The following is a 15,105-nucleotide window of genomic DNA, read 5'->3' as shown; positions in this document are numbered from 1 at the left end:
CCTGAGCACCAGGCAAACACCCTGAGCTTAAAAGGGTTTGCACCCTGTGCCTCAGCACCAGGCAGCCCCTCCCAAGCAGCTTGTCAGGAAACTGGCACAGAAAAAAACATTTCGATGCCTTAGCCCAGGCCCTTTTTTGTTCTTTCTTCTTCTTCTTTTTTTTTTTAAATCTCTCTCCAGATACCGAAATACACATCTCAGGTCTGTGACAGCCCGGTGAGGTGGCGCAGCTGGTGCGGAAGAGGCACAAGATGTAAATCCTGGACAGAAAGGAGAGCTACAGGAAAAAAGCAAAAGGATTAAAATTTTTTCTAAAGGGAGAGCTAAAATAGTTGCGCTGCTCATTTGCCGATGGAGTTGGCAAAGTGGGATGGCATTTTAGGAGTAATTCTCAGTTCTTTGAGAAGTGCTGGAAGCATTTCGTACATTCGGAGCATCCCTGCTTTGTTTGTGATGGCCTTTCAGAACTAACAACCACAGCAGAGTGAATCATTTTGTTCTTCTTCAGATAAAAGCGCTGCTAACTAAAATACCATACTCGAAATACCGCGAATGATCAGGAGCTGTATGTCACCAGGAGCTCTGCCAAGCGAAACGTTGGCTGTTTTGTTGCCTGTTCCAGAGGAGTAATTTGTGATTCATTTGTCACAGGACAGCACCACAGCAGCGTTTCGGAGTCAGCTAGGACGAACAAAACCCGTGCTGGCTTGTAGCAAACACCGAGTAACCCTCGAGCCCAGCACGAATTATCTTTTCCCAGCAGTGGCTTCCCAAATCCCTTGTGCCAACATAAACCGACACGGGTGCTGAAATACGTCACCACCCCTCCTCTCTCCTTCAGGTGTTGATTTTGCTGCTTAAAGAGCTGTCACCTGTTGGCAGTGCTTGAACTTTCACTGGATTTCACTGCTTAAAAGCCACCACCACCAGCAGCTGGAAGCCAAGGTGTGCCTCGTCGTTCCCCGTCTGCATTCAGTTCACCTTGCACGGGATGCAACGAGGGTCCCCAAAAGCCACGCAGAACAACTCTCATTGCAAACAATAACCTGATTAAGACCAAAACCTGCAAGGAAATTGTTTAGGATGGGCACAAACAAAAACAGTCTTTGAGGCATTTGTAAAGAAGCTCGAGTTTTACCTTCTTACACACCAACACAGCCAAGGAGCAGCTGACATCTCTGCAGGGCTTTTTCCACTCCTAAAGTTTTTATCATCTAAAGAACTATGGAAAGCTTTGACTCTGGTCAAATCCATACTGATGCACTCCAAACAGTACACCAAGCGGCTCTCATTTTATACCTAAATTCAATTTCGAACAACTTTTTTAGACAACAGGTAGGTAAGATCAGTCTTTGAACCAAAATTACTGTGCTTTTTTTTAATCTTTCCATGTGATTTGTAACATCTGTATTGTAAAACTGATGCTTCAGGTGAGGATTAGGGAGATTTTGAGGGCAGGGGAGGTGGGGCAGTTTGTTTTTCAAGCTTGAATGTTATATTAAACAACTTAGATGCTGAATATTATTTAGATAAAGGATTTACCTACGGGTTACTGAGTAACTCTGAAAGCCAGCCTGAAAATAATTTAAAGTTTATCTCTCTGCCACATACAAAAACATTTGCCCCGAAGAAAAGGCGAGGCAATGAACCCGATTCCAAATAAAGCAATGAAACTGGTCCTGCAATCACACCTCCAGATCTCACAGGGTAGATGCTGTGTGCTCCGGGAATCTCAGGCTCACCTGGTGCAGAGCGTGGATAAAATCAGCCGATCCGCACAGCTCCTCAAAGAGCAGACCCTAAATAACCCCGTTAAGCCCTGTGGTGTTCAGGGTGCTGCTGATTGCACGCAATGTTCCCACCTTACAGACGTCTGGCTGCTGTCTTCCAGTTTGCTTTCAAATGGGGCAGGTGGCGAGAGCTGAATTTTTCAGGAATGCTGGAAATGGACGGAGATTTTGGACTTTGGGATGGGGATTTTATGGAGAAAACGGACGTGACCTGGCACACGGGCAGCCCTGCAGAAGGCATATGGGCTCAGGCACAGAAATATGGAGAAATTAGGGTAGCAAGGTGCTCACCAGGTACCAAGGTGGTCACCACGGCACGAATGCTGAAAGACTCATTAAGAAGGTGAAAAAAAGAAGGTTGACATCTTAAAAACGTCAACCTTAAAATATAAATGGCCACGTTTGGCTTAGACACTACAACTGTATGTAATGTCTGCTGGGGTCACACTGCTAAAACAAGAACTGGGCTGTAAAGAAAGAGTTTTAATCACCTTTCAGTAGGCCGCCTTTCCTAGTGATGCTACGTAGAGATGGGATTAGGATCACATAATAGTCAAGTCCCCATTTCTTTATCCTTCATTCCAGTTTCTCCATCACAAATGGTAACGGCAACTCCGAGTTCTTCATCCCGTAGGCAGTGATTTTATCTCTAAATACCGCTTTTCACTTTTTAAGGCGAATTTCAGGTGCTATTTTCTTGCCTGGTAATCCCAAGCCATCAAGATCTTATGATGCTTCTTGGTCGTAACCTTCACATTTGCTTATATGGAACGATTCTGTACCTGCAGATCACCGCTGCTCTTCAGTTCATTTTCCATATCATTTCTGTGAAATCCTTATGCTAGATAAAATAGTCATTTTCTCAGCATTTAAACAGCATGGATCCCCCAGATTTCAGTTGGAAGGGGGAGGGATAAAAGGAAAAACAGGGCCCTGCCAGCAAATCTCCTCCCATTACAGAGCCCAGGCATTTGCTTTAATCCCACATCTCGTGTATCTCTTCATCAGGTCCTGATGTGTGAGAAAACCCCCGCCCTACCTGCAAGGATGCACCTCTTCTACGTAAGCAGAGTCTGAGTGGGAAGCCTGCTGAGAGCCCTTGGCAAGCTCGAGACACTGAACCAGATGAATCACCTTATCCCCGGGCTTACTGAGTCTTAAAGACGGCTTTTGGAGTCGCCGTCCCTCTTCCGAAATCATGCTCATCGCCCCACTGTATCACATTTACTTACGTGTGTACTGATCCCTTTCACAGGTCAGACTTCTTGATAAATGATTCACCCCTGAAGCCCTTTTTAGAGGTTGGGGCACACTTCTGTTGATGCTGAGATTGGTTTTAGCCCCGGATTACACCCAGTTGCTCATATTTCAGCAGTTTCACATCCGAACTTACTGGATAAGCCCAGTTGGATCCTAATGACACTACCCTTGATTTTCTTGATTTTTTTTTCTCTCCTCTTCTAAATGCATTCAGCAGACATTCAATTTGAAGCCTTGCCTTCAACTTACTCTCTCCTTTGCCCCATTAGACCTTGTTGCAAGGATGTGTGTGCACCCACTGATTTTTACTCATAAACCAAAGTGCCAAAACCAAGTTGACAGATCTTCATTATTAACACAGCTCTTTACCAGACCAGGAGGTTTAACTACCACAAATATCTGAAAGAGATGCAGAAAAAGAACCCTGCGTGTTGTCCTTCCCTTCCAAAGTAATTGGGCTCAATGGAAGTACTTGCAATTTAGGTTTGCAGCAAACCACAATTATTTATACGGGAGAATAGGTTGCACAGAGAGATTTCCATATCAAAAACCGTTCACATTGAAAACGACTTCAAAACAAGTTCTACAAAAGAAAGGACTGGGCAAGAGGGAGCCTGGTAAAGGAACTACCACGAGCTAAGACGGATCAGCAGCAGCTTTAGGACAGGCCCCCGGGTAAGCAGAACATCTATGGACAACAGCACACACGCAGAGAAATGGCATCAGCATGACTTTGTTACCCCTTATTGTATTTTTCAGCCTTCCAAGAATGATTCAACAGCTTGTTGTCTGATTTCTTATTGCAGGCTTAAAAAAAAAAACACGCCTGGGGTGTCCGTGGCTTTCTAACATCACAGCACAGAAAACTTGTACCATCCAGAAGACAAACACTTAGGGAAATTCAGAGAGATCACAGTCCTGTATGGCTCAGTATGCAGAAACCCGTTGTGCCTAGTTCATAACACACAAAATACAGCTGGACATACAGAGAAAATGAGACACTTGGTGTGCTCTGCAGCATTTTGCAGGCATTATGTTCCAATGCCCGAGACTTGAGCAGCCATCACCTACCAGAGCCAGCCATCGTTTCACCTTTTTTTTTTTTAATAAAAAAAATCAAATGTCCATATTGTTTCTTAGGTTCTGAACATATTAATTTCACTTCTGGCATTACCTACACGTAAAAGCAGTAACTGATGACAGCCAGCCATGCAGGTAGTACAGAATTACATTATAAGAATCTACTCATAATTTTATCTTGAACATTATAAGGAATATTTCCTCTACAACAGGACCATCAGCTCTGCATTGCCTTTGAGATGCCCAGATCTGTTTTGGCCATCCAAGCAGTTATATATGAGGCAGAGCAATGAACATCCAACACAAACTGTGATTTTCTTGAAGAGGCATGCGCACGCCACCATAGGAGCAGTTAACCTAGTCAAGACCTGATGGAATTTCACGCAAGAATCCCTCAGAGGTCGTGTTTTGCTCCCTGAGTTTCTAATTTGGTTACCTGCATTTCAGATCAACGTGATTTATAGATAGAGTTCTTACAGATAGTTTTCAAACAGATTTCTTCGAGTACGCAGAAACATGCTGGTAACACTGACTTGTTACAACCTGCCACCCTTGTTCCAGGTGAGGAAGTCTACTCAGAAGTTTAAGTTCACAGAAGTGATACGTTATCCAATAAAGCAATTTTAAATGCAAATCACAGGCTAATGAGTTGCCACGATCACATCACCTGGAAATAGTTTGTACACAGCAAACTTAAAGACGCCTCGAAAATATCAAAATATGGAACACAACCACATAAAGCCTGCATTAGATTTAAATAGATGAAATTGCAGATTTTACACTTTATTCATAACTATTTCATTCTAAGTTACAAGAATTGAGTACATTTAAGTAATTCTAGAATGCTGTGGAAAACCTGTCAGCAATTATATTTGAACTTTTTAAGTATGCCATTTCCTATGAGTTCAAGCATCTACTCAGCTTGACGTGGCAAGCTGCCATGTGTAAGAACAGCAATGCTGATTTGCTCTTCTCTAAAATTCATGGTTTGAAACCGACATCTTAGTTATATTTTCATTAGCTATACCAAAAAGAAATGTTCTGATCAGACACAAAAAAAATATTTTGGGATAGGCACTGGAGAACTAAAAAGATCTCTACCTTAAGGTCCACCGTGATTCCTCTATTTAAGTATGCTTTAAAAAATAAATAAATAAAATAAAAAATAATTTTAAAAATTAAGTAAAAAAAAAAGGCAACTGCTTAGCTTTGGGACTGGACAATTGTTACCAAGTATCTGTATGTTATCACAGGATCCATTCCAGTGCCCTCATCTATTGCAATACACTGGAAAAGTCAACAAAGTCAACAGTGCTGCCCCAAGATTTTGCATATTATTAATTTTGCTTTCCAGATTTTCACACTTCTCAACTCCAAAACGTAAATTAGCTTCCTTACCTTCATAATGTTTACTAAGTCTGTTTGATAATAGCGATCTTGGTGTGCATTAGCAGCTGCTAAAGTGAGAAGATAATCATTCCTTGCATGGATAGCCTTTGAATTACACTCCGATCGTCGTGCTTTTAACTACGAGAAGAAACAGAAGTTAAAAGGTAGGTACTAATGAGAAGTTAAATGACTAAAAAAGGATTAATAGCAGATTAATACGCATGCATGCATATATAAATACAGTCAAAACTTTAAAGGATTAACAGATTAAGATTTTTCTTAATGGTAAGGGGATTTAAAAATTATTTTCTCTCTCATGCAGTTTGTAATTTTACATGCAATTTTTATAGAACAGCTGTAATTATGACTAGAAAAAACTTCCTTGTAAATTTGGTCTCATGTAATTCTGCACTCTGACTGCTGAGGAGTCTGTTCTTATCTGATAACTCATTCTAACAAGGTACCTTATCAAATGTCAGTCATCTGTAGATTCCAGACAACTTGGGTCATACACCACAAGAAAATAGCTTCAAAGCACTTATATCATACATGCAAACTTTCCTTATACTCACCTTTACACTTGCCTTTTGCAAACTTATTCTTGACTGAAAAAGACTAAGTTTAGACCTGAAACAAAAAAAAAAAAAAAAAACAACAGAAGAGATTACTGCCTTGTACCTTTTCTACAAAAATACAGGATAAACAGGCTACTGCACTTCTGTAAAATTTCCATTTTTCATGCCTAAATTTCTATTTGTATAGTTTTAAGCTTAATCTGAGGACACTACTGAGGATTTCTTTTTTTTTAAATAAAAAAATGAACAAACTTGCAAGAAATGGTGAAGCAAACTCCCATGATACAGGCAAAACTCCAAACTGAAAGCATGGGAGTTGCTTGCTTTCCTGAAACAACGGGAATCAACCTCTTCAAGATGTCAAAGAGCATAAAAAATAGTGTCCCCGTCCCCCCGCCCCCTCACATGGACAGATACCAAATCTGAGATCTGGAAAGAGAGAGAGAAGCAAATAGCCTTTAATAGCAAAAAGAGTGCTAGGTCACACAGTATCCTTCAAAAAGATTAAATTAAAGCAGCTAGTTTAACTCCTGTCCTAAAGAAGTTATCCTAAATAAGTTGTACTGAACTATCAGGGTAAAAGCATGTTTGAAATGATTACAAAAATGCATATCTAAAAAAAATGGCACAAGCTTATTGAAAACAATTATCTTTCTTCTAAACTAATATCAAGTGTAAAAACTAATACAAATAAGAATCTGGTTCATACACATGCGATTATTTATACATACGCTATTATAAAAACATACTTGGCCTCAATATCAGCTTTCTCCCGTACTGCTTGAGCCATCTGTTCAGTCTCAAAATATTTCTTTTTGCCTTTAGCTAAATCTTTTACTGTCTCTTGTAATTCAGCTTGGATCCTTGTCAGCTGGTCCACATACTGAAACAAAACAAAAAAAAAATGCAGGAAACAAAGCATTAACATCTTTTGCATGTAAATAATTCTATTATCATCATTTGACTTCTTTTTGTTAAATTTTATATGGAGCTACGTGGTCTCCGAGTCACTCCTGGTCAATTATTCATGCCTTCCTTTTAAAGCCGATCAGGACATAAAACCATATTTCTTTGTTTCAAGTGCTGTATTAACTGCTCGAATTCAACGATAACTCGCAAATTAAACATAAAAGTCCTGAAAGATTTTAATGAGGTAATTAGTAGAAATAATTGGAATACAATGGGGAAAAATCCAAAGGCAATCTATCAGAGGTGATACCAGAAATGATTTGTCTCTCCTTCTCTAAAATTTCAAACACGAGACAAAATTTACCGTGTAAAACCCAACGGTATAATAGCACCAAGAACAATTTGATAACATTATTTTAAGCCCTCTTTTTTTCTAAACTATTTTGTGACTTATGAATACAGACTAGGGGTGGTTGGTGAAAGCTACAGGCAATATTTAGAGACAGATCCTCAAATTCTTGGCCTTCTCTTCCCCAGGCCCACCACCCCCAGCTCTCTCAGATAAAAACTCATATGAGTTCCCATTAAAACCATTATTTCGTGTGCAGATTAATTAAGTATAGGGCTTCGTAAGGTAAGCTTCATGCTGGAGGACAAGACTGTGCTTTTTTGGAGATCTCTGAGTGTATGATAGGAAAATGAAAGGTAGAAAAACCCGTATATATTGGACAGCTGACAGAGACCTAAAATCATTTTAATAGGACTGGGTTTTTGCGACATCAATCAGCGTTTTGATCCCTGAAGCCTCCTGCTGGCATCAAAAAATTAAAATATCAAATAGCCCCAGTTGTTAACACGATCATTTTGGAAACATCAGATCAGTTTGCTTTTACATCTCTGAAGAATAAAATAATATAGTCAGGAGGCTGGATGCCCCTCAGGGGTTTTGGTTCGGGCAGACGCTGGTTACATACAGAAAGCTGTCTCAGGGAGCTCACAGAGATAATTTCTTGTTGCCCTGCCTCCACGTAGAGCAATTCTGCTCTATTTGCCTTTCAGCCCTCTAACGTAGATCCGTGAAGATTTGTGTGGTGGTGGCCACGCTGTCTCAGGTGGGAAGTGAGGAGACATTTCTGCTCAGCAAGAGCGCTCAGGCCTTGGGACGGGTTGCCCAGGGAGGTGGGGGAGTCCCCGTCCCTGGGGGTGTTCAAGGAGAGGTTGGACGTGGTGCTTGGGGACAGGGCTTGGTGGGGACATTGGTGGTAAAGGATGGTTGGAGCAGGTGATCTTGGAGGGCTTTTCCAACCCTAATGATTCTGGGATTCTGTCTTTTCTGAAGACACGTGATGAAAGAACACCACAGGGCCTTCTCTCCCAAGGCCAGCTATGAAGCCACCCATCGCTTACGGGATGAGTTTACAAGGCCTCAGGGGAAAGACGATGGCTGAGGGTGGGCTGCTGCCCACAGAAGAGCCTCCTCATCACATCAAAGAGCCTCCAAGTGTGGGCAGGGGATCAGTTTTCTCAAGAGGTGAGACATGGCCTACAGAAGACATTTATTGCCCACGCGCCATGACACCAACCATTTAGCAATGTTTTTCAACAAATCATGATGTGATTGTCCAAATGTTTCAGTTAGTACTAAAAAGGGTCATAAAAATGAATTTGATGTGAAGCTTCTACATGCTACCATGTCAAGGAAATAAAAGCTTACAGAAACATCTGGAAAATAAACAGAACAGGCCATTGATAGCCACTCAACACCTACTGCAATCGTGGATGGAGACCCTGCTCCTAGCAGAAATTTGACTTTGGTTGGGCACTCCACATTACAAGTATTTCACTGACTCCAAAATTTAAGTTTAGTAAGGTTTCAGCTGGATGGAGATCAGCATGATACATTATTTACCTTTGTGGAAAGCCAAAGGAACGGGTGACAGATTGCACTGTATAAAACAATTAATTTGTCGTGGAGGAAAATTACTACTACCAGGTGGAGGATTGTTCCATCTCGTAGGAAAAGTGTATGGCTGTTAGAATATTATGAACCAGAAGTACTGACCTCATAATAGTAACAACATGTTCTGGTAATTTAAAAGTGAAGGAAAATTGTTTTATTTCTGTATAATTCCTACAAATTTAAAGCAGTGGTCCCCACTTCTGCCAACCCATCAACTTTCTGAAGTAGCAGAAGAAAAATAACTGGTAATTATTTACTAAATAAAGATGCTATACATTGCTACAGTATTTTTTTGGAAAGCTTCACAGAAAAAAAAAATCCCCAGGACAATAAACAAACAACATTAATAAAGTTATTTTTCCCCTAGAAAAAACAAATATTGCACATGCTTCTAGGAGTTATGCAAAAATTCATTGAGAAACTGAGAGCTCATGTTACAGTAACATCTATTTAAAAGTCTGTAGCCAAATATTTTACAGTATACTGCTCTGAAGGGGGTAGGTTGCAATGAGATGTGGTCAAAAAAAAATGGAAAAAAATGAAATTGTTCTTTTTCGTCTTTTACCATGAATACATGGTTCAGCCTACCCGAGATTAAACCTAGAGGCAAAGCTCAGTAATATGCACAGAAGGAATATTTACAACTATTAGTAATATTTGAGATGTTTGCAGTGTGTGTTCGACCAGCATTTTTATTTCCCTCCTTATTTTATGCTTCATGGAAGCCACAGAGCGAACATTTCAAAAGATCATTTCTGAAAACCTCCAAAAATGTATGGTTGGTGCAGTAATGAATTTTTGTAAACTATGCTTATTCCTTAAAACAGCGGGTGTTCTCCTTGCTCCAGCAAAATCCACAGAACACAAACACAAAATAATTAAAATATGAAGAGTGCTTAGCCTTCACATAAATACATGATTATTTTTAAAAAGTGTCTTCCTGCCTTATGGAAACAGATGGAATATTGCATCTTACTTCAAACATATTCTGTGTTAAGCAGTATGATCGAGACCTTTTAAGGCGTAAATTACTTTAAAATGCAACAGCCAATTACATTTTTTAATGAAAGTCATGCTTACTTTTTTCCTTGAACTACAGCATTTTCTTTGCATGAATTAATAGATCTGTTATAGCAGCTTTTGGAATAGTGACTTGAGATGCTTTTACAGCATGTGGCTGAACAACCTGCACTCGACATCTCAAAGACTGCACAAATCATTCCTTCAGGTTAAAGACAGGCTTTTTCTTAAAATCAGAACCTATTCTAACAATTGCACTTGGCACTACCCAGCCAATTCCATCTAATTGCCACAGCGTGATGTTAGACTTGCAGTGGTAGTTTTGATCAACTTTGTAGTGCATTCATTTCAAAGCAATTTAAATGTCAGCACCGAACTCTGTTCCCTCTCCAACAAGCTGGCCACTTACTTCTGTAACATGCACATAAAGAGACTACGAAGTACACAGGTGCTTTACTAAAACACCTCTAATAACCAAAGAAAGGAAAATTACCTTTTTCAGCTGCTGTTCCTTAAAGCACCTTACAGTCCTGGCTGGTTCGTAAATCAAGTTTTTATAGTTCTCGCAGATATTGAGGCGGGATTGGGCCACTTGCATTGTGCCTTCTAAAAGCGATTTCCAAACTGAGTACATGCTCCTAGAGTACCAAAACACAGAAGGAAGAAAGGGAGGTCAGGCACTGCTGAAAATGTGTTGATTTGTGTAAACAGAAATGATACATTTCTTCAAAGAATGGCTTTTAAAACTAAGCTACAGCACAATTCTTTATGCTGAGCTAGCAAATACCTACAGTTTTACATAAAAGTTTAATCAAAGTTTCACAAAAACTAGGACTTTTCTCCTTCTTTCCCTGTTTTGTGGTTTAATTTTGGTGGCAATTACTCTTGGTTGAACCCTTTGCTACCAGGGAACACACCCTACTGGAAGCAGCAGCTAAAATTCACCAGATCAGATGGTAACTTCTGATAAGATTATGCAATTTTAGGCATTTTGCAATAGGGCTAGTAGCTACAGCTCATCCATTTTGCTTCAGCTACTGTAGTTTCTTCGTCCAAAACCCTGCCACAACTAATCTGAAGGTGCTAATAATCCAAACCTTAAATCTATTAACGGATTATTCCTTCTGAACCAAAATGTGTCAGAATAGGAAAATGAGGTATTTTAAAACCTCTTCAAAATACTTAGGAGGTGTTTATCCAAAGGTGGGAGGCATTTAGCAACTGAGTCAGGTCTGCTTTCATGTTAAGACGCACTTTGCTTCTTAATGAAACCGAGTTTTGTAAACACCAGTTTCGTGCCTCCTCGCTGTCAGACGGGATCTTCATTACAAATAGCCCCCAAAAAAGAAATTTGTTGCTTTGTCTCATCCCGTGGAGTAATCTGCATGCTTATTACTCTAACCTTAAAGCTATTTAATAAAAGATATATATTTATGTACCAACTTCCCAACTGGTAATACCCAAAGGAGGCACACAATTATGTTTTTTATCCTGTTGTGCCATTTGTTTTCCCAATCCTCCTAAACTATCCACGTTATAAACAGCTATTTAAGCCTATTTCAAAATTTTAGAGGAAAACAAAGCTTCCTTTTTAACTGACAATCCCCTACAACAATGAAAAGCTTCCTTTTTAACTGTCAATCCTCTACGACAATGAATATAAATCATTTAAAATACAGAAGAGCAGCGTTTCATTGTTGGGAAAAATAATTACCCAAATTGAAAATATAAAGACGGCTATTTCAAGATATCCAACTGTTAAATTACCTATAATCAGCTCGCTCATCAGCTTTTATTCCCAGCCAGTCCTTCTTTAAGTATTGGCTAGCCAGCTTCTGAATGCTCTGTTGGAAGAAGGAGAAAAAAAAGTTAAAACGAGGTACCTAAAAAAACATCTTTGCTCTTATATCCGACAAATGATAATCTGATATATACGGAAACAATTCATTTTTAGTCTTAGCAAACTACGATAATACATGATATATATTCTATTTTTCTATCCTTTTTTATATTTTTTAAGTTTCTGGTGAGATGTATTAATGAATTTCATGTTGATGTCTTAATTCACAGGGACTCCAAGATCTAAATGCACACCTCAGCTCTGAAAATATTCCTGCATGTGAACGACCCCAGCAAAACCAGAGTGCGGCCAAATCAGAGCCAGGAATATTGACAGCAAAACGTCTTGATGTGTCACAGACAGCACAAACAAAATCCTTATTGAACTGCAAAGGAAAAAGGGTTCTCGGGAGCAAGAAAATGTCAGGTCATTTGTGCCCCAGGCTGACACGGCTCCATCCTTGGGGAACCGACGGACATTTGGTGCTCTCAGGATCAGGCTCAGAGGGTGACAGCAGACTACAGATTAAAAAAAGCATTTTGTTTTTAATAATTAATGTTAATTACACTGTTTAGTCTCCGCATTTCACTTAGCACAGTCTCATAAAACCAGCAACGTCAAGACAGCAGCAAAGCGGAGCTGTAACGGTGCCAGGGGGGCTGGTGCAGCAGCATCGACGTGGTGGGGATGGGGGGAAACAAAGCACGAGGCAGCACCAAAACCCACACATGAGAAACAGGACAGGGGCCAGATGCACCCTCAGCAAATTTAAATGAAGACGTCGCAGAAAAATCCTCATTTTTAATTAGGTCCATCACCATTGCTAGCGGTGATTTCATTCCTACTGGTTCCACACTTCCCTGATCCAGTTTCCATGGGTTTGCAAACACTGCTGGTTGCTTGCATTCCCCAAACCATCCACTAGCACAACCCACAAATTTTTGGCAGAGAAAAATAATCAATCCCTCAAACAACACAGTCCTCAATGCTTTTCACGAGCAAAGTTATGCCTGTAACTCTTATTTTTTGCATTCCCGTTGCAATTTCTTCTCATTTTAAGAGTAGTGGATCGCATTAGGTAGCTGTTAAAAGGAAAAAGAAAAGGGAGATTTCCTTTAAGGCAGTTTGTGATGAGATTTGGAGCTCTATGAGGGGCCTCTACCTGTAGCTGCTTTCACATTTCTGCCCCTTGTGCACCAGATCCTTCTGTGAGATGTGCCCCGAGGTGCTGAACCAACGCTCAAAACCAGAAAATGAACCAAGAAACGTGTTTGCTGGTGGCTGAGGATAAGCTCTGCCATAGGGAAAGGTGTAAAAAGTCGCGGTAGGGGTATTTAAAGCCATTTCTGCCCACCGAAACCTCGTTACTCGCAATGCCAGCAAATCAGGCACAAAACCAGCGTGATTATACGGGCTCGACCGTTTGTGTCCAAAGTGAACAAATGTACCACAGAAGTCAACAAAACCCCAAATAGAGGGCTCCAGATGCGTTTTGAGACGCCCGATCATCCACTGAACTTTCCCGAGAACTGATAAACCAAAATGTTTGCCCTCCGCGCAAACTCCTGGAGGCGAGTGCATGACTTTGAATGAGTTGAGAACAGCAGATTCCCTTTCTTAAGATCAATTCCAAACGTTGTTTTGTCAGGACAAGATCCTCCTTGTTCCTTCCTCAGCGAGGGTCCTCGTTGTGCTCCACCGAAACAAAGCACGGCCTTGTTCAGCTCGAGCAGGGACGCGAAACGATTGCTTAGCCCCTGGCCTGGCCCGACTCGGCCCGCGGCCCCCAAGGGCCACGGCTGCCCCCAAGGTGCCCGTCGATCACGTTTGAAGGGCTCGGGATGAAAACGTGCACCCAAAATGGGGGAGATGTGAAGAGGCAACAAGAGGAGTCCGTGCAGGCTGGCCTGGTCGCAATGTTGTTTGAGGATGCGTTTCCCAAAACTTCACGTTTCCTTCAAAGTAACTAGAGCTTCAGTTATAAAAAACAGATTAATTACAACACGAATCTCCATTAAAACCCTCCAAACCTCTCCTCCTTCTCCTTTCAGCAGGCTACAGAGAGCCAAGCAGCATCCTTGATGTTGCACGGCGTGGACGTGCAAGGCACGGGGTTGGCTTCAAGAACAGCAATTTTGAGAAATACCAAAAAAAAGGGTTATTGTAAGCATGGAAGGTGACAGCTCACCAAGCCTGCAGGGAGTCTGCTCACTGGCTGCTAAACAAGGAGGTTTTTTCATTTTAATTTTTGCTTTTCGTCCTAAGGAATGTATCATTGAAATTGAATAAACGTTCAGTTAATTATTTTTGAATGGTAGGAACAATTCAATCCGTTGATTTATTTTCAATCCGTTGATCTCTTTCAATACGTTGATTTCTTTCAACACATTCATTTATTTCAACGTGTTGACTTATTTCAACGTGTTGATTTCTTTCAACGTGTTGATTTATTTTCAATCCGTTGATTTCTTTTTCAATATTTTTAATCAACACGAAGACTGTGAATGCCCGAAATCTCCTGCGAGCGCCGTTCAAGCTCCGCTCGTGCTGGCAGAAGAACTGTGCTTGGTGAATCCTACCTTGTGCGTTACTCCCACGCCAGGCAGGATTTAGGAAGAGCAAATGTAAAAGAGTGGAAACAGACAGGCTGTCACACGAAGCCAATTTCAACTCATCACGAGACGACGCGCACCCATCCCGCACCTCGGTTTTTCCTTCCTCGCCCCCAAGGCACTGTGCTGTGAGCATCAGTGGGGAGGAAAAGAAAGAGAAAAAGAAAGGAACGCTCTGGGAACATTATCTATCATACTGATAGATAATAGAAAGTAAGTAGTTGGTGACAGGGAAGTGAAAGATGTCCCAAATTAACAGGTAATTGATAGAGATGTAGGAGGCTTTTAAAAAGACACACTAATGACGATTTTCAAAGTCTCGGGATCTTTATTAGCAAAAACTGAGAGCTGCTGCTGACAGCCAGCCCCCCCTAAAACCTATTATGGATTGCAGAAAGCATCGCAGACACCATCTGATGCTAAACTCAGTTTGGGTACAGTATCACTAGGACAAATTTCGTGCTCTTCTTCAGCAGTTGTGCTCAGGAGTTTTCAGTATCTTGCTTCATTTTGATCATTTCTCTTTATTAGAGTGGCATCCATCAACCAGCCTATGCATCAGGTGCAGCAGCAGCTTCCCGGCATGATTTTGTTTGCTAAGAACCATTATTTTGTGTCCTGAGCACTCTTCCAGCAAGCAAACACTCCGCAAGGGAGAGCTTTACATCCT

The 15,105-nt window shown here is 40.9% G+C and overlaps 1 protein-coding gene across 2 annotated transcripts in view; it reads right to left on the bottom strand.

Moving 5' to 3' along the window:
- Positions 1–15,105, bottom strand: part of FCHSD2 (FCH and double SH3 domains 2) — a 138,075-nt gene that overhangs the window by 57,307 nt on the left and 65,663 nt on the right. For both annotated transcript variants that reach the window (XM_068690802.1, XM_068690882.1), the window contains exons 5-9: positions 11,751–11,827; positions 10,477–10,621; positions 6,844–6,977; positions 6,092–6,146; positions 5,529–5,657 (exon numbers count right to left, since the gene is read on the bottom strand). In XM_068690802.1, the coding sequence (XP_068546903.1) occupies positions 5,529–5,657; positions 6,092–6,146; positions 6,844–6,977; positions 10,477–10,621; positions 11,751–11,827 (540 nt within the window). The remainder of the gene's footprint in view (positions 1–5,528; positions 5,658–6,091; positions 6,147–6,843; positions 6,978–10,476; positions 10,622–11,750; positions 11,828–15,105) is intronic.

The sequence above is a fragment of the Anas acuta genome, chromosome 1 (assembly GCF_963932015.1).
Source record: "Anas acuta chromosome 1, bAnaAcu1.1, whole genome shotgun sequence".
Classification (NCBI taxonomy): Eukaryota; Metazoa; Chordata; class Aves; order Anseriformes; family Anatidae; genus Anas; species Anas acuta.
Note: the sequence above shows the minus strand (reverse complement) of the source record. Positions and strands in the feature narration are given on the sequence as shown.